Source organism: Cryphonectria parasitica (assembly GCF_011745365.1).
Source record: "Cryphonectria parasitica EP155 unplaced genomic scaffold M406scaffold_5, whole genome shotgun sequence".
Lineage (NCBI taxonomy): Eukaryota > Fungi > Ascomycota > Sordariomycetes > Diaporthales > Cryphonectriaceae > Cryphonectria > Cryphonectria parasitica.
In genome coordinates this window covers 679210-698312 of record NW_024468913.1, presented here as the reverse complement: position 1 = coordinate 698312, position 19103 = coordinate 679210, and the positions used below count along the sequence as shown (strand labels likewise).

The 19103-nt window shown below is 51.0% G+C and overlaps 5 protein-coding genes across 5 annotated transcripts; 1 reads left to right on the top strand and 4 right to left on the bottom strand.

Annotated features, from left to right (window-relative positions):
• Positions 1–2709: 2709 nt before the first annotated feature.
• On the bottom strand, positions 2710–4943 carry M406DRAFT_71177 (uncharacterized protein; the record flags this gene model as incomplete). Its single annotated transcript, XM_040925400.1, has 3 exons — positions 2710–3741; positions 3870–4609; positions 4712–4943. 3 exons carry the CDS (start codon positions 4941–4943, stop codon positions 2710–2712), a joined length of 2004 nt encoding a protein of 667 aa, XP_040775232.1.
• A 2577-nt stretch (positions 4944–7520) lies between these two features.
• M406DRAFT_346482 (uncharacterized protein) lies at positions 7521–9306 on the bottom strand (the record flags this gene model as incomplete). The annotated part of the gene is made up of 3 exons (XM_040922195.1): positions 7814–9306; positions 7596–7628; positions 7521–7538 (listed from the first exon to the last, which is right to left on the bottom strand). Exons 1-3 carry the CDS (start codon positions 9230–9232, stop codon positions 7521–7523), a joined length of 1470 nt encoding a protein of 489 aa, XP_040775231.1. The 5' UTR covers positions 9233–9306.
• Positions 9307–11414: 2108 nt separating this feature from the next.
• On the top strand, positions 11415–12032 carry M406DRAFT_330614 (uncharacterized protein; the record flags this gene model as incomplete). The annotated part of the gene is made up of 3 exons (XM_040920543.1): positions 11415–11609; positions 11647–11673; positions 11772–12032. The coding sequence occupies 3 exons, from the start codon at positions 11415–11417 to the stop codon at positions 12030–12032; spliced, it is 483 nt and encodes a 160-aa protein (XP_040775230.1).
• A 639-nt stretch (positions 12033–12671) lies between these two features.
• On the bottom strand, positions 12672–14818 carry M406DRAFT_339914 (MFS general substrate transporter; the record flags this gene model as incomplete). The annotated part of the gene is made up of 6 exons (XM_040921499.1): positions 12672–12908; positions 13012–13404; positions 13502–13906; positions 14009–14295; positions 14479–14536; positions 14612–14818. The coding sequence occupies 6 exons, from the start codon at positions 14816–14818 to the stop codon at positions 12672–12674; spliced, it is 1587 nt and encodes a 528-aa protein (XP_040775229.1).
• A 1701-nt stretch (positions 14819–16519) lies between these two features.
• Positions 16520–18117, bottom strand: M406DRAFT_291320 (uncharacterized protein; the record flags this gene model as incomplete). The annotated part of the gene is made up of 2 exons (XM_040918956.1): positions 16842–18117; positions 16520–16744 (listed from the first exon to the last, which is right to left on the bottom strand). Exons 1-2 carry the CDS (start codon positions 17682–17684, stop codon positions 16520–16522), a joined length of 1068 nt encoding a protein of 355 aa, XP_040775228.1. The 5' UTR covers positions 17685–18117.
• Between the last annotated feature and the right edge of the window lie 986 nt (positions 18118–19103).

Genomic DNA, 19103 nt, shown 5'->3' with positions numbered 1-19103 from the left:
CAGAAGAGCAGGAGTTTAGCCCTACGATTGGCCGTTGCCTGGGCTTATGACATTCATTTCTTTTGGGGACAAGTGTCTGAACAGCTTTGCTGGTGGAGGGTGGGGTCAATCTGTTGATGCTGGAGGTGGATATATTTCTCAAGTCAAGAAGAAGCACGGTTGAGCGGCTGCATTCGCTATGAATATTTACAGGGCTTCGGAAAGGGCCGGTTATCATGGGGACCTGGGCCGTCTAGAAGATGCCCCCATGAGAGTCCAGGGCCTTACTCTTCACTTAGAAAGTGTTGTGTTCGTTGTAATACTCTATCTCTCTCCACCCTTTTCAAATTTCTTTCTATATACTCCTTTTCTTCTGTTTCTCGTCTCATCAGAATTTTGGTCATACCAATTAAATCAAGAACTATTCAGATTCTCTCCGTCTGTGGAATGTGCTATAACAAACAGCCTTGACACATGAAATTTTCCTCTTCAGACCTACTCCTGCTGCGGCTGAAGTACGGTCGAGGTTGTGCCAGCTGCAGTCAGCCAACCCTCGAACCACTGGAGAAGGGTAACCAAACGCAGGAAACCAGATCGAGTGCACCATACTCAGATCTCACAGCAAAAGAGGCAACACAGCTCTGCCTGACAGGCTAGTACCACCAAAAGGCGGTGAGGAAGAGGGTGTACATTGTAAGCAAAGGACTGGAATTTCTGATGACGCACAAAGAAGCACAAGCTAATGAATGCTATGAGGAAAACGACTGGAACACAAGCTGCTCTGCCCACCACACACCGGCATGCATTTCAACGCCTCGGTAAAGATGCGGCAGCCAATCTATGCACCGCTGAGAAACTCTGTACTCGGTCGAGGGTTAGCATGTAGCCGTCTCATGGGTGGAAAGGCATCGTGTGAGATGTGGCAGCCAGAGGTGGTTGCTACCTGGCCCAAGAGTTGGCCTTTCTTGCAAGGCAGATTGCGCCATGGTCCCCAGGGAGCCACTGCTGTGTGATGCTCAACAACTGCGCGGCAGAGAATATCTGAAGACCAGTCTCCACGTTGAGTGTAACCCTATCCCTCCGTTTCTACAGTATTACACAGTAAGCATTCGACATTATGCACGAGCGTTGGTCACTTTTCCTAGGTTGTGGCTAAACTATATGATCAGTCTTTCACCACCAACCTGGCACACGTTACCGTGCGAGACAGGCTCAGTATAACCCCATGGCTGCCCAATGCTGCCTTGACTCTGTCCTCTTTCATCGCCCCAATGTAACCTTGAGAGACCCCATGGACAACTTCGTCTGATGATTGGCCGCACAGCATGAATGCATGCTACTTACGTGTCGGCAGCCGAAAGCTCGTTCGGCAGCATTCTGACCTGGTAGGTGGGTAAGGTAACCTCATAGAAATTTTGCCTCCTGTCCATATTCTAATTGTCTTACTCCACCTTTTGCTGCTGTGTATTCCCTACATCGCTGACCATGAAAAGGGGGTCGTTGCACAGCATCGGGCGAAGCTCTGCCGCGCACTTTAATTATACCACGGCAGTTCCCTCGACAACTCATACAAGGAAGTCTTTGAGCGCGTAACTCTTGGGTTCATCCGGGAAATTTTCGTATCACTCCCCCCCTTTTCTTTTTCTTTCTTCGGAGGTACAGACGATCTCTTGGGCCTGAACGCATTGCTGGCTCATGCTCAGGCAATTATGCACGTGTTTATATGCACAAAAGTACAAGTGTATACGCAGCACAAATGCACTGCGCGCATCTTACGCTGTGGTTCGTATGTCGATATTTCTTTTTACACAAAGAAACGCAAGGCACCCCAAGTCACTCGATCACAACTTGCCGCAAAAGTGGGTGGGCGGTAGCAGTGGGAATTCTCTGACCTCCATTGCAAGAAAGAAGAAAGGAAAAGCCACTTGAAGGGAGTGTAGACACGGAAATAAGAGTACGCTTTTAATAGGCTGCACCCCACCCACCCATGCTGCACGGCCCGACGGCTCGGGTCGAGGCTAGACACTATACAGGCTAGACTTGTCATGAAATATGGAGAGTCTGAAACCCCCCTGTCTCTTGGAGAGAATCCATGAGCTTACTGTGTCTCTGGGCTGATTAAATGGAGATACCTTTTTAGTCAAAAGATGGCGAATTAGCTGTGTACTATGCATGGGTTTCCAAAGGTCGGTGGATTGGGAAAATTGTGTGACTCTGTCAAACACGAAGCAGGAGAAATAGGTCAGGTCCTGCTCTCTGTATTGCCAAATCCCTGTCACGCTCCTGTAACAAGGAAAATATAGCATAGCTCGTGAGTATTTGCAGCTCTCGTTGGTCAAAATCAGCGACAACCGTGGCATACAAGGTGATAATCATAGCATAAGCTAGAGGAATTGTTGACGTTCTTTATCATTATGACCATCTATTACAGTCTTCCTGGTGCACTGGCAGAGGTCAATTCAGTTGTGGGGTGCTATAACACCACCATCCCTTGCATTCAGACTCATCTTGTCAGATTCCTGCACACAAATCTAGTTCTGGTGACTGACCTGTACATTCAGGACAAGAACTCACCATGTGGCTTGCATATCCAGCCATGATTTCACAGAGAGAAGGAAAACAGAAACGTTCTTAGGAATGCCCCTTGAAATTTTTATATCTTTTCTTTAACAAAAACAGAACACCAGAAATACAAAGAAAGAGGGGTATCAATGCAACATGTTCAACGTCCTAATTCAACAAAGGCAAGAACAGGGGATGATTAGGCAATAGGATATCATCCGAGAACAGTGGAGGCTGGACGTCAGAGTCTGGACCAGGCTCATAAAGACCTGTCACATCTGCAAGGCTGTACTCGGCCTGGTCGAGATGTGCACTCCCCCCTCTGCTACCGCCGCCCATGGATGCGAGCAAGTACTCTTGATGTTTGTTGTCAACCAGGGAGTGATTCCCTTGCTGGTGAGGTGGATCCTGCGCCGACCTAGGCGTAGAAGGCTCAGCACTCTCATAGTTGGTCTCCAGAAAGCCGGGCCGCTCGATAGGTAGCAGCATTTCGTTGTCGACAGCAACCTGGGTGTTGAAGTAGTTCATCTCGAGATGTCTTCCGGTCTGGCTGTGTAGTTGCTCCATGGTTGTAGTCATGCCGTCAAATCCCGTGGGTGCTGTGGCAAAAATAGCAGACGAGGAGGTTGGCATTGGGTTGTATGCTGATGTATACCCAGGCATATGAGAGTACAGCCCACCATCGGGTCTTGTCATTGATGTTGTTGTTGGGAAACCATGATACTGCATTGCAGTCGCCCGCAACGCCTCGTAAGAAGAAGCCAGCGGACCGTCTTTCCGGATCGCCTCAGACGTCGCCCTGGCCTGCTGTTGTTCTTGTTGCTTCTGCAAAGCCTGCCTGCGCCGGTTCTGAGCCGCAACATGGCCACCCTTGCGGCCAGCCGAGACGCGGGCATGCGAGTACCCGCTTCTCTTATCCCCTCTGCCGCCGAGCTCGCTACTAGCAGTAGCAGAAGAAGCACCACCTCCATCTTCACCACCACCACGCCTAAGGCTTCTGAGGTGGACTCGGCCGCCGCGCGACCTGCTGCCGCTGATGTCATTACGGTAGCGTGTCGTACTTATCACGCCGCGCTCAAAGTCTGGGTGGAGGAACCACTCGGTCGACTTCCTGCTGTCGACGCCTGGAGCGTCTATGTCGAAGGACAAGCTGCCGTCGCGATTGCGGGTGGCGGCTTTGGCATTTCTTTTGACGAATGCCTATACGAGCAAGAGATAAAGACAAAGTAGGTCAGCATTGATCCTTTCAATATCAATATGTATTTGTTAGAGGGAAGGCCAAAGAAGAGAATTATCCCTTGCTTTTGCAGGTGGGAAGGCAGAGTTACCTGGTTCATACTCAAATTGTGGCGGATGCTGTTCATCCAGCCCTTGCCTGGACTTTTGGCCTTGTCTGTGTTCTCCCGAAACCACTGGTACATTTCCTGCAGGGTCATGGACCTGGTGTCTCTTGACATGAAAGCCCTGTATATGAGTTGCGCGTATGGCAAATCTATCTTGGGTATCAAGTGCTCGGAAGATGACGGCGATCCCTCCAGGATGTTATCCGGGCACCATACCTCAGTATGGTGATCTTGTTGATTCACTCCTCCGTCTGCACCAGTTTCAATAATGGTTTGCTGTCCCTGGCACATGGCTAGAGACGCGTCGTAACCAAATGTGAGGCTGGTATTGCATGGAGACAAACTTGTTGTTGGGATGATGTTGCTTGCAGAGGCGTAGGGCTGGAGGGAGAAGGAAGAAGATGTCGCTACTGCTGGGATAAAATTAAGATCAGCTTCGGTCGTGTCAACCTCTGGCTTGATACTGCAGGGCAGAGGGTATGGAGATAATGTCGAGTGGGTAAACTGAATCTCATCAGCGGGTTCACTGCTGATAATCTCCAGAGGAGGGCCTTGGCGATAGAAAGGCTTCTGTTCAGAGGTAAAGCTGGACAGAGCAGATATATCCTGGGGTGCCAAGGAGGAAGGCGGAACAACGTTTTGAAAGCTCTCTGGGCAGCTGTATAATGCTGCTGCCCCGCTGCTATCAAACTTGCCAAGAAGACCGTGAGATAAATCGAAGGGCCCTGAGGAATACATACAAGTCCCATAATTGTGATTTTCGTTAAGAGAGAACGCAGTATACGGATCATATGCTGCTTGAGTAACTAGTTGGGCCGGCCACAAACCTTCCCTAGGCTGCTGGACGTTTTCAGGGTGCTGGTAAGCTTGATCCTGCCCCAGTAATGCCAGACTCGCCTGGGCAGTATCCGCACCACCAATCTTCAAGTCGTCCAGAATATGGCTGGAATATTCTAGCGCATCTTCTCTGTCGTCGTCTGTCGTGAGTATCTTTGAGAATGTCCCAGGTGCCATGGACAAGGACCAGTCGCCGAAATCGCTTGTCTGTTCACCAGCCATGACCGTGGACTCTGTTTGTGTCGTGCAAGGAGGGCAAGGAGTTGTGGTGCTTGTTTCGAAAGGCCTTTCAAATGTCAGAAGACAGCGGATAGCTGAGACCGAGGAAGGGGCGCTCAAGGATGTGTAAGTTGTGAATAAAAGGTCACTGTCTTGGGAGCTAGGACTGTGTTTCTAGATGTGCAGCAAAGCAGTGCTCGAGAAAGTGGTAGCAGTATGTATGAGGGGAGGGGGGTAACGAGGAATGTCTCTGAGGTCAAGTCTGAAACAATAGCTATTGAGGATAAAAAATGTGGTGGGGCCCTTGTGAAGGAGTAGGGCGAGTTGATATGTCTCTGATAGATGGGAGAAGTAGAAAGAGCGAGGGAGAGAGATGCAGGAGTAGCGACAGCGAGGCCAATATTGGGCACAAACTAGGTGATGACTCTGGGTCATAGGATAATTGCTTGTTTGTGTGATTGCCTTTTGATGTGCTGTATGATAGAGGAAGAACAACACAGGAAGAAGAAGTCTGACCGTCTTTTCTGGTGCTTTTTGGGTACAGAAGGGTAAAGACCTATGGGCGAATTGTCGGTGTCGGCTGAGAAATGGTCTCCCATCCTCTACTGAGCTGATTCCTCGGGTAGTAGATGGCAATATAAGTCTTGTCGGACGACCCGGGCCCATGAAGAACTACAGCATGGGGAACCAGTAGATCTACTGTACATTCAGAAGCTAGGGGAGGGAGGGGAGAAGGAGTCCTAGATCTCCTTGCTCCGATCCAGGAAAGGGCAGCAGTGCCTTGGTGAGAGGGCAGCCAATAGGAAAGAGAACAGTGAATGCAATGGAACTAGAGGGTGCTGATGTACACGTAGAAGAAAAGACCGTCAGCGCAGAGTCCTCAAAGGTGTGTTCCGCCAGAGCCCTTGTACTGCGCGGAGTGTACGCCTCGCGGGGGCCATGTGGGGCGTGCTTGGTATGGTTGTGTGCGCGCAGGCCGAGTTTACGCGGAGAGGAATGCATGCTTGTGTCCTACGACTGATTTGTTCCGTACTGGTCTCTGCTTCTTCTTCTTTGCATGGTCTTTGACTGGGTGGGTTGGGTGGGAAAGGACACTGAGGGGACGGGGGCACGCAAACGGGAGGATGACGTGCCTAAACTTGATTATGATACGAGCTTCAAACGACGACCATCACCCTGCATGTGCTCCACGCTGGAAGAAGCAAGTACGCATAGTAGAAGTCCACATGCTTCTTTATGGCACCCTCCCTTCCCAATGAGATACATGATGCCGGCTGCAAGAACAAGAGCCGTTTTTGTTGGAGCCCACTCGTATGCATGCGCCTGTAGCACAAAGCCGGCCCCCGGTCAACACAATGGAACGGAGGGATAGAAGTGAAAGCCCTGGCATTGCTATTCACAGAGGTGTGAAAAGAAACTGTTCGGACTGAAAGAGAAGGGAGGGAAGAGGGGGGAAGGGGGGAGCAGGAGCAAAGGCGAAGAAGGACAAAGTACGAGGTACAAGCTGGGATCGCATGTAATACCTAGGTACGGTGCAGAGGAGGTAGACGAGACAGGGATGTCATAATCCTGGAGCAGTAGCCCGGCCAGTTGAGGAACATACCGATAGCACTTCCACTACGGCGCCAACTTGGGTCTTGAGGCTGGGTGGATGAGGCCTGTGGAATGTACCTCGTTGAAAAGTGGTACTTCCCTGGTACCAGTGACCACAGTCGATGCTACCTGCTCCCATGACAGCTTCGGAGTGTCCTAGCAGTCACGGAGACCTGCAGCAGTATCTCGCCAATGAGGCATGTGAATGGTATTGATTGGGCGGGGCATTGCCCTGGGGCCGCCAGGCCTTGACCGTCCAGCGGGAACTTGAAAGACAAGGTGCAGGGCATGAGGCGAAGTGACCTAGAAGGTCAGCAGAAGCCACATCGAATTCTCTAAACCTCTTTATTATCAAGTTCATCGACAGAAAAGACGAAAAGACAGTCCGTTGTTGATGCTTTGAGAATCATTGGCAGCTTATCGAGCGGTGTCCACCGTTACGGTGAAACCATAATCCGCGGCCTCAGCCACAGGCAGCAACATCGTGCCTACGTATAGCACATTGAGCGCGCTCGCCTCCCCTTCCAAGAGCATAGAGTCGGTGAGTCGTCTAATGCGAGCCCGGCGAAGGAGAGGGAGGGAAAGGGCCAAGGTGGTGGCGGTTCATCTGCACGTCAACCTCCCGGCAGATCCAGACCTGTCACAAGAACCCAAGTCCGGCAAAATCGTGCAAGACTCGAGGTAAGAGGTAAAGAGTGCGGTGAGTAAGAGAACATCATGTAACGACGATGTAACGCGACTGGACAGCCTACCGCCCTCAGTATACTTGCATGGTATCATTTTACAGAGCCACTAGTGCTTGGGAATTCAGTGATATGAGTATTCGAGAGAGTACACTGAACTAGCGAGGTCCGACCCTGTGTCTGGCTGTCAAGCAAGCGCGGTGCTGATCTGAAGAGCTGATTGTCAGACAGATTGTTCTCACCATGTTCCACCCATATAAAACCTAGGTCTAATCTCCGCAGAATATGACTGACGGAGTAAGGATCATTTCCTGTAATAAATCTGGAAGGCCTTGTCAGCATAGGTCTCATAGAGCTGGGGCTGGGAATAAATTCTCACCTTCTTGAACTGAAAATGTAATTGAAGAATGCCCTTTTTTTATAATCAAGTTAGTATATGAATGACCAAGTAGCATCAACACTCAGAAGCGCATGTAAAAGGGCCCACTGATGATGCACGCCTCACGCTTAAGAACATGGCTGCGCAATGAAAGGGGTACAGCACAATTTCTTTTTTTTTTGGGGGGGGGGGGGGAGGGTTTAATCAGAACCACGCACCTTGTCGAAGCTGCTCCTGAAGCCTCTTTCTCGTTTCGCAGAATAATCCCATTCACGATCGACGATTCTGAATGCGATGTCCTCATAAGGAGGTCCGGCTAAGAAGCGAATCAAGCAAGTGTCCTCCTCACCAGCCTGCGCAAAGGACTCGCCTCTACGACGCCCACCCTCGCGAATGATCTTGAAGGTCGGAGCTTTCGTCTTGTCGATTAGGTCAGGGTAGAAGATGTTGAACTTGTAGCCCTGGACCACCTTGGGTGGAGGGTTATCATGGTCGTAGTGAGTCTGGTTGTACTTGTTCCATTCGTAACCCATCTGTACTCGGTTGAAGTATTGTGGTTTTCGTGGGCGGTATTTCTCGGCCCACTTGGGTTTCAAGGCGGTTGATACTGTTTCCTCCGCCGTGAAGATTTCCTCGTTCTCGCTGACCCCACGTGCCACCTCACGCTCGTAGAGAGCCCGAGTGGCCTGTGAGAAGTCTTGTACTTCGGCCGTTGCGAAGCGCGCTGTTCCTGGAGGTGGATTGGTATCTTCGGATGATCCAGCAGCAGAAGTAGATAATTTTTGAGCCGGCCGCTGAGACGGCTCGCCCAAGCTCTTGGCCGCTCCACGACCGCTCTCTCCCAAGGATTCCAACAACTCTGCTCTTTCTGGATCACTCTTTCTCAATTCTTCGAGGCGGCCCTCCTTGATGGCATCACAGATCTTTCTCAGCCTGGCCTTCGCCTTGAAGACTAACAGGCTCTTCAAAAGCTGCTCCCAGTAGTCTGTGTCAATATGCTCGTCCGATTGCAGTTTCGACTTGATCTGCTTCTCCAGTGCCTCGAGCTGTTCGAGAGTCTTGGGGCTAAGAATCTTGTCGATCTCTGAAGACACGGTACTGACTGCGCGGCCCTCGTGGTCCAGCCCAGAGAGCTTCTCTCTCCGGTCCTTGCAGAGGACCAACAGGGCCTTCCAGTATTCACGGTTTCTCTGGTTTGTCTCGAGCGTGTTGAACGACTCGATGTCTGCTTCCAGCTCTTTCAGCTCCGCCGCGCCGAGGTCGTCTACAACCCTCTCTGGGGACGGCACGTCAATCTCGGCATCATCCTCGTCGTCGTCGAGGACATCTCGGTCGGTATCGATGTAGCGCAGGCTGAATGCGAGGTAGTCGATGGGTCGCGCGCGACCCTCACGGACGCGAATGTCTGCTTTCTTCTTGGACTGCTTCAGTACGAACTTGTCCTCCCCGGCAACGAATTTCCTCTCTTCTTCGTCCAGGCTGAGGAAACGTGCTGCCTTGGCCGCCAGCTTCGGCTTGTCTGACCGCGGTGGCTTCTTGACTCGAGCACCCTCGTCTCGTCGTGGCGCTGTGACGTCCTTCTCTTTCTGCTGAGGGGACTTCCACCCATCGATCATCGCCTGTCTGTCAGGATTCATGGTGAAGGAAATATGATGAAGGGGGGATGGAATCCCACTTCGGTAATGTGATTCCTGCAAGATAAATCGTTTCGAGGGACAGGACAGGGTCTCAAAGGCGCAGGAAGTGAGTCCGAGCAGCCTGACTTTAGGTATCGCATCCTACGATAGCGATAGCACGACCGATGTGTTTATGTAAGGAAGCTAAGATAACTGTGATGACTAAGGATGTGCAAGGTTCCCCCCGCCCCTTCCGTTCCGCCTTGGATGTCTCCTCAAACGAAAAGGGGACGAAGGTGAATAACAACTAGACGAAAAAGAGTAATGAAAACAAGGGAAGATCATGATATTAAGACAAGAACGAAAGACATTCACGGACGGTAATGGAGAGCAGTATCGGCATAAGAGTAAGATCAAAACCCTCAATCTGGTGCCACTGATCAGTTCAGGTAACACACAATGCCGTCTATATACCCAGTCCTCCATGCTATGTGCCTAAATACAAACCTAAAGTCGATGCTGTGCTAGCAAACAGCTTGTCAGGTGAGTTCGACGTAGCGGAAGGAAAACTGTAGTTTACACCCTAATGTTGAAGTCTAATATGTATGTTGTGTAATTTTTGGCACCCAGCACGCCAGGTAGCTCCCACCTACCACAGCACAGACAAGAGTACCTGACAGGGCGCCCTTTCCTGTGTACGAAACCAAAGTATATGTGGGCTGTGCTTGGAGTTCTTGGCACCCTGGCGTCTGCAGCGCGCCTACATGACATATAGTATACGAATAGGTCAATAAGCAGCAGGCCTTTTCCAGTTGAAATACGTGAAATTGCAAGATAGAGCGAAGGGCCTGTGTTTTAATTTCCCAACAAGGAACACAATAACCTGGAAAGCATGGGGTTCAACGGCTACATGATTGCCGAGCTCAGCCTCCATTATGTCAACTTCCTTCTTGAGCAATTCTTGTCGCTCTGTTTCTTTCTTGAAAAAAGCAAATAAATGAATCATAGGCTTCCTCAGTAATTTTTTTGAAGGCAAACCTCAAAAGTGGACTGGAAAGGCTCTTTATAACTTTCAACTGGGCCTCAGGAAGATATGATCTGCCGAAACAGTCCTGCAACGTGGGCCAAAGTTTGGATACACGCTATTAGACTTTAGGTTGCGGGCCGACTTTGAGAACCACAATTAATAAGGCACGGACTCTTCCTTGAAACTCATCCCATCCAGATCGATACAAGAATGTGTATGTAGTATATTGCCATATTAAGGGTTATTAACGACATCCAAACTCTGCGACACCCTCAGCGTTCCTTAGCGTGCCACTGCACATCGTCCGACGATACAGTCTCGCAAAAAGTGCCCTAAAGTTGTCATGTTCCGAACATTTGATGCCGGATACAATGTTCTTCCAAGATCCCATGTCGTGACATCCATCAAGAATTTCCACCACCCAAGACCAGCCTCAAGTCATCGAGTCATCACTCCATCGATGAAAAATGGAATTGTGCATGCAGTCTACTCAATCGTAGAGCACTTACTAATCTCACTTGTTAATCTACAAGAAACCTGTGATATCTCTTTGTGGTTCGTGAAGAGAGAATTGAGTGGGCTCGCTTCTTGAGTTTTTATATATTCGTCTCTCAGGTTTTAGTGTTTGAGGCTGTATCCGACAATGCTAAAGGGACTGAGGTTAAGAATATCAAGCACTCACTACCTTGATGAGAGCCACCAGGACTCAGGCCATCCCAACACACGTCTGAACAAGCTTGATTTCGGGTCATCCGATCACGGTTCTGCTCAGCCTCTTTGGATTTCAGATGGGCGAATTGGGCACGCCTTGCCCCAACCAGACCTGTGTTGCAACCCTTTGTAAGGCATTCCGGTTTCGTTAGCACACTCCAAGCTAGGTATCAGACACACTTGTCACGCTCTGATCGGGGCAGTGCATTTCCATGTGCCATCTGATAAGAACAGATGGCCAGGCCTCATAATCACATATCCGAGAAGTAATCATCTCGACTAACCGCCTACTTCTTTCTTCACCATACTCCGGCAGAGCCTTGCTTTCTACAAGCTGAGTTTCATACCAGCCATCAGTCTACCGGATAGACTTCTGCCCTTCGTTCCTATTACTCTGCCCGTCGCTCGCTCGTTACCGTTCTCCTCTCCTCACATCTTTCCTTCACTCGATTCCATACAGCCAACATGATCGCTAAAGGAACTTTCACCGATTTCAGCTGGAAGCAGGCTCTCCTGGCAACGCTCTTGATGAGCACCGCTGTCTCGGCCAACTACCTCAACAGCAGAGCCCCGGCAGATGGGGGCCTAGTCCAGAGACTACCATCTCAATATGATCAGAATGTCGACAAGAGACATGTTGTGGACAAAATAGTGTCCTATGTCAGCCGTCAGACCGGTGCTGATACGGCTGCCCCAGCCCCTGCGCCTCTCGCTGTGGATTCTGGTAAGTCGTATAAGGATGCTCACGTCGTACAATTTCATGACGGGATTGCCTCTCCGTTGAAAGTGTTGTCACTAATCAACTCAAAGTGAAAGCTGCAGCAAGCAACACAACCGCCCGTCCACGAGCAGCCGCGGCAGCCAACGGAACTGCAGCCTCTCCACGAGCTGCTCCGGCCGCCAACCCGCGTTCTGCAGCAAACGGAACGGCAACTCCAGCGGTCGCGGCCGCCGTCGCTGCTGCTGCTGCTCCCCCAGCAGCCCCTGCGAATGGCACAGCTCCTGCTATTGCCGCTGTGGCGGCGGCGACAAATGGGAGTACGACTGCCTCAACTGGAGGCTCAAGCAACAATGCGACATTAAATGCTAGAACGGGCGGAAAGAAGACAAAGGGGACCGAGAAGAGAGGAGGAAAGGAAATGAAGTCTCGTAGTGTTATGGCCAACTTTAGGTGGTGAGTGTTGCACGCGCGCGAGGCTGGTCAAGGACGATAGATGGAGAAAGTGAGAAGTGATGAACAACTTTATATGGACAAGAAAGGGGAGAAAGAAAGAAAGACGGTCTTTGTATGTGGGATTGGTGTTAGACGGTGCTGGAAACCTCTTCATGTACATATATACAGCAGAGCCTGGACGCTCTTGTGTGTACGCTACATTACTGCGAAAGGCGTTGGGGGGGAGGGGGGTTATTAGTTTGTCCATACTCGCGAAATTAGAACCAAGAACATGACTAAAGCGTCTTGATGAGTTTTCTTCTCCAAATTGAGAGAATCGTGTGCTCATTGGTACCCAGTGTCTCTTTGAGGAGAGTGTGAAATCTGGCAGAGGTTCTCACTAGGAAGCATGACTTCACTAAGCGAGCTCGCAGTACTGCCATGAGGAAAGGGAAGAATTAGAAAGGGGAAGAAGAGATGGAAGATCCGGCAAGGCTCATGTGTTCTTCCATTTTCATCTTTGCGAACATGAACTTGGGTATATCATCCCAAATCAACAAGTCCTAAGATCAGTGCATATATCTGAACGTATAAGCCTTGTCCCCTAGCTCGGAAAGCTCCTGGCTCCCGGAGGGGCCCTCGCCGGCCTCAGCCACCTTCCTCTCGCGTTTCTTGTTGATGGTCGCATACCCGATGTTGAGAATCACCACAGCTACAATGCCTGCGCAGACGAATCCCAGCTCCAGTCCATGCCCGAGTATATACCGGGGAGAATCCTCCTCGCGGTAGAAATTGGATGCCATGGCCTTGAATGCGGTCAGCCAAGAGGTCCGGAGTATGAGAGACAGGTGGATGGCGTACAAAGAACAGGGACAAAAGGGGGAGGGGGAAGAAGGGTGAAAGACTTACACCGCCAAGGTTTCCCACGCCAATCTGAATTGCCATGCCTACACTTCGCTTGTAGCTGCCCGCCAAGTTGTTCGATAACCAGGCGATGTTTCCAGGGAAGCTAGGGTAGATAGCACAAGCGATGAGAAACACCCCGGCATAAACCACCCCGGGCTTCTCGCTCGGGTCCGTAGCAATGCACATCGAGAAGCCAACCACCATGACACACAAGAAACCAATAATAAACGGACTGCGCTTGCCGACACGGTCGGAGATGTAGGCGAAGACGACGGCGAGGATGGCAGCCGTGACGTAGATGGGGACGGTCATTAGCTGTGCTGTGCTGGATGTATAGCCGAGATTCTTGACGATGGTGGGTAGGAAGAGGCTGATGCCGTAGAGGGGGCAGACGATCTAGTGAGACGTTCTCAGTTGCTGTCGCCGCTGCAAAAGAAAAGGGACGAATTGGGACAAGAAAAAAGCAGGTGCCATTAGGCGGCTTCTGACTTACACTCCAGTACACAAAAAGATTGACCCAGATCTGCCAGTCCGCAAAGGCCTGCGCTACATACTTCCACTTGAACTCCTCTGCCTGGGCGACCTGCGACGTGGTCTCTTTCGTCTGGCCTTGATATTTAAGACGGAATACCACAAACGCCCTCTCCTCCTCTGTAAGGAACTTGGCGGTCTCGGGGAAATCGTGCAGGAGCCAGAAGGAGGCGAACGCTATCAGGACAGTGACGATGCCCTCGAGGATGAAGATCCACCTCCATCCTGCCAGGTTGCCAACGCCGTCCATCTTGCTGATGCCGAAGGCGAGGAGGCCAGAGAAAGCACCGGCAACGGAGGCGGCGGAAAAGAACATGGCTTGGCGGAATTGGATTTCATGGCGGCAGTACCACATGGTCAAGTAGTACTGCATGGTTGTAGCACGGAAGTCAGCAATGTTGCGAAGTATGTTAGAAGGAGGGAATTGAGAGAAATAACAACAATAATAATCTGAAGGTACGAGACTCACAGCAACACCAGGGTATAAACCCGCCTCGGCAACGCCGAGAAACAGCCTCGCGACCAATAGGCCTTGGTAGTTCTGGACGATCCCCATGAGCGTCATGACGGTGCCCCAAGCCACCATGATGGTGGGGAGCCACCGAGATGGGCGCAGCTTTTTGAGGAGGAGGTTCGAGGGCACCTCGAAGAAGGCGTAGGTGAAGAAAAAGGCCGTCAGACACCAGTTGTACTGGTAGGATTCAAGGCCGAGATCCTCTTGAAGACCTTCGATCTTTGCGTTGCCAATGTTTCCCCCTTCCCGCGTAATTATGTCAGTCTCAGGACAGTTGAAGGCAGGCGCTATAATCTCCTCTGCGATTTTGTTTCTCTCTCTATCTCCTTCTTATTTTGATCCCTTTGTCTTGTTGTCCTCTGTTCTCCTCCTTTTCGGAATATCACCAGGGATTGGGGTCAAGCATAGTCACGGTTGAAACTTACGATCTAAGAAGCAAAGGAGATACAGCAAAGCCAGCACCGGAATGAGCCGTAAATCCATCTGTCATCGGGCCTCCATCAGCGGTTGAGCAGACAGACAAGAATTCTAGGTATTGATCAATAATCATAACTGTACCTTTCGAAGTATCTTCTTCTCATCCAGATGGCTAAACGATGCCATTGTGGTCCCCGGCGCTAGAGCCATAGCGTCGATGCGCTCGATCTCCTCTTTCGTCTTGCCATGGCTGTGATGTAGTGGCGGCGGAGAGAGTTTCCCCTCTTCGCTGAATTCATCGTGGGCCACTTCTAATTTCTCGTTGGGTGGGCTGTCGTGGGGGGTCATATTTGTCTGGGCCATTTTCTCTGCAGACTAATAAAGTGCGTGCGGAATTATGATATGTTGCAGAGGAAGAAGTAGAAGGATGGAGAATCACATCACCAGTGGCCGCCTTCTCCTTACTCGTAAGATATGCAACCTTTTTATCTCTATTGATCGTTTCATGGTAGACTAGAATCATGGGCTAGGGCATGATAAAAGCTAATACTAAAAGTACTTACTGTACTGAGCAACATGTGGGTTGCTTACTTGGGTGCTTTAGTCCCGATAAGGCCTCCTTGCCCCCATCCCCCGCATCGGATAATACACAGTTCCCCCATGGAGTTCCCCAGATACCCACTGCCGATGCAAAAGCGTGGACCATAACACGGTCCACTAAGTAGGAGCGTCATCGCTGGGTGGGCTCGCCACCTGAACGTCAAAGTGACCTGAAGTTGACGAAGTGGTCTATTCAGGACATCATATGTGGGCCTGGCCACGACAAAGACAGGTTGAGGACGGAGATGGAATGAGGAGAAGAGGAGATTGGTGCCTGCACACCAATATGCTAGGCAAGTGCTATGACATGAAGGACTTTGTCTGGTTCAACATCACTGGAGCGGAGTAGCTGTTTGGCTTTAGACCTATGAATGGCAGGGCAGCGGCTGATCTTCGCTACACCCCATATCACCAAATATCGTGCTACGACGGATCGACAAGGGTGAGAGCGTCCTTGGTGTAAAAGACGCTCGATGCTCGTTCACTGACTTGGTCACCTACAGCCCGTTCAAATGATAGAGTGAGCAGGGAAGATCGGATGCATTCATTCTTACATAATTATGCAAAACTATTAAACAGCGTGAGCAGAGGCTGTCGACAACAATAAGCGTACAAATGTCTGTCTCACTAGTCCACCATTTGACCTACTCACTCAGAGACTTACCTGCCTACTATTATGTATCAGTCCGGTTCGACACCAGATATACGAATCTCATCTCATAGTTGTGCATCACGCTGCCACTGCACATCCATAGGCATCCTCGAGCCCAAGCACATCGAGCTTCGGTGCCCCTCTCACCGGATGTGGTTTCTATTCGTCGTTGTATCGCAAAGAAAGAGTAGGCGTCTTGGTTCTTGAAGTGCCCTTCTTTCATCAATCTAGAAGATTCAGGTCAGCCATGCATCATTTCATCGTACTTAAAAGATTTATATTAGGAAATGGTATTGGAAGTTTCGGATAACTCGTGTCATGGGGGTTCTCTAAGCGTAGCCAGTTGGTTGGGTTGTGAGATGCATTGCTGTACAAGACGGATTAGCGTAGTGAGGGGTAATTGGGCCAATCAGAGGAGCCACGTGAGTTAGGCAACGAGCTGACCGAGATGAGTCCAGAACTCGGGTCAGCACGTTGTCAACCCCGCTTGTTGTATGAACCGACAAGACAAACAAGAAAGCAAAAAGAAGAGAAGGAATTAAGAGAATAAAAAGATTCATCACTTATGTACGATATGTACAAACATCCCCGAGGTTTTATGTACAAGAGGCACGCACCGGCCTCCATGTGAGCCAACATCAACGAACCAAACCACCAGTGACTCTGTCCACCTCCTCTGCATCACAACATCAGTCAGCTTTGGCCACAGCAGGGCTAAGCACCGAACCTCTTTCTCCGTGCGCGCGCCCGAGAGCGAATGTGGTCGGGAGATGTCTCCCTACGACGATCTGCTCTTCCTACAGGACCACCCTCCGCCTTTCCGTCACAATCCAGACTACCTTCTCTCTGTCGTAGTTGTCGCGCGACCGCGCGATGGTTTCGATGAGGCTGGTGGTGATTGTGATGGTCGTGGTGGCCGTGGTGGGGATACGATCGACACGACGATAAATTGCGACTCCGCAGGGGCGATGGCTTCGTATCGAAAAGTGGTGTTGCGGATGCGGCGTGGGCGGCGTGATCGGCTTGAGGGGTGGGAGTATCCGAATCCGTAGTCGTGTCCATGTTCTGCAGGTGAGTATGCGATATAGACAGGTATCCTTCCAATTCCTCCTCGTCGACGATCGTGGTGGTCATCAGGCCGTCCTTCCGATGAGCCTGGTCCTCTGTCTGCAAAATATCGGATGCAGAAGATGGTGTCTCGGGATCATCGGACGGCGATGGAGCCTCATCGTGGTGAAGTGTGGGCACCGAGCTCTGCAGGCTTGCTGCAATGTGATCGGGTTCGGACTCGGGGACTGACATAGCCTGCGATGTTGGGTGAGGCTGGTGGTCTGCTTTCCGCTGCACACGCTCGTTCACGGAGACGCCAGAATCCTGCGACCGCAGGGAGTTGGACCGCGTGGGGTGGTCAACAGCCGTGTCGCATCTCGAGAAAGCCTCGGAATGCTCGTGGGTATAGATGGTGTCATCCTCGTCAGGCTCGTCGAACAGGATGGGCCCGTCGTAGTCGGCATGGGGCCCGTTCAGGAGGTCGGCATCACCAGTGGTGCTGTTGCTGCAAGTGTCGGAGTCAGGGTGCCAAGGGTGGTCGGAGGGGAGGTAGGACGAGAAGTATCGGACAAGAGAATCGAGCGACTTGGTGCGGAACAGCTGTATGGCCAGACCCCACTGCTCGGTTCCGATCAGGCGAGGGTTGCCGATGATCTCGAAACTGGCGTCGTCCAGCATGCCGTTCAGCTCCTTGAGCCGCAACGCCTTGCGATCCTCCATCATCCTCTCGAACTCGGCCAAATCCGATGCCTTGCTAGACAGCTCAAAGACGTCATGGTGAAAGGCCTCCGAGTCTTGGATGGGTGTGGTGATGGTGTTGAACCTGTCGTGAAGAGTGGTGTTCAGATCGCGCTGCTTCAAGCCGAATTTCCAGAACGGCCAGGGTTCGGCCCACGCAGGGGGGTCGTCCATCAGGGGTGGGGAGGCAGGAGAGAGACGGGTCAGGTAGCCGGTACGTCGTCAGTGATGTTGGTGGTGATGATTTGTTGCCAGGAATAAGGAAAGGGGGTATCAAAAATTGGGTATATCGATTCGAGGTATCGCTGAAAAAAGACAAAGCGTGGCTTGGTGTGTGATCGGACCAAGACTAAGGAGAGGACCAGAAGAGAGGAAACCAGAAGAGAAGAAAGCAGTTACTTTCCCAGATGCAATCAGGGACAGTTCTGTTGAACGATGGGATGGGCTGGGTGTAGTGGGAGCCATCTAGATGCGGGTGCTGCGAGTGTGATACATTTTGAAAGGAGTATATGTGTTGTTTGTATGGGATAAAGGGTTAAGGTACTGTGCAAGGGCCTAAACGAGGTTCACGTCGCGTCACTCTCAATGGTTCGGAGGTCAAGATATGCGGAGGATGATGGTGGATGATGATGATGGTATCGCGGGATCACTCGTTTGGACGGCAACAGCACACAGATGGTGAAGAAATCGACTCTGGTGTCCCGGGTATGGGGACGGGGTGGTTTTGGGGGGACGACAAGGAGGAGAGCGAGCACCAATGTCCAGAGTCTCAGGCCGGGCCTCAGGATGGCTCAGGATGGTGGGTTGGGCCCACATTTACGTTCTCGTTGCTACCAATGGGGCCACAATTCTTCAATCTTAGTGCATCCCGCTAAAATAGTCTGTAATGGCGCAGCATGAAAGGGCGCTAGTAAGAGCGCTAATGCAGAGCAGTGTCACCCGAGGCCGCCCCTGCCTCTTTTGTTCCGTTGGTCCTGCAAAAAGTAACCTGAACAGATAGATCTCTCGTCAGGCTGCCTGAGATACTCTCCTCCCCCTCCTCTTCGAATGAGCCCCTCTGTCAGTCATTCAACCTCTGCTTTTCCCCGTTAGTTGTTCGCCCCTTCAGTTCCTCACTCAAACCTTCTCTGACTCCTCTACAATACACATTCTGTGTCAAAAATATCTGCCATCTGCCATCTCTGCCATCTGCCATCTGCTTGCGAAGTCGGATGTTGACCAGCATCTAGAGGTGATGACGCCCTACCCAACCCCCGGCCTCTTGCTCCACATTTGTCTCCGTCCACCGCCTCGACAGCCGACAGCCTGAAAAGGTCTTCGAAGTAACACTTGTTGGCTTGAGAGGGAAGAACCAGGCTCTACACATTTGTCTCAGAGTGGTCAGCAGGCTATGAGCAGCCACTGTGTCACAACTATATAAAAAAGTACAGAGATACTTCTATGGTACTTACTCAACCAGTCATCTCCTTCCGGCTGCTGAGACAACTCACGAAGACTGGGCGCAATGCTCATACGAAGGGGGCGAAGAAGTGGCCATACACTTGACCATGGCAAGGTCCTGCATAGGCCAGTACTTGGTTTATGATTTCAGAA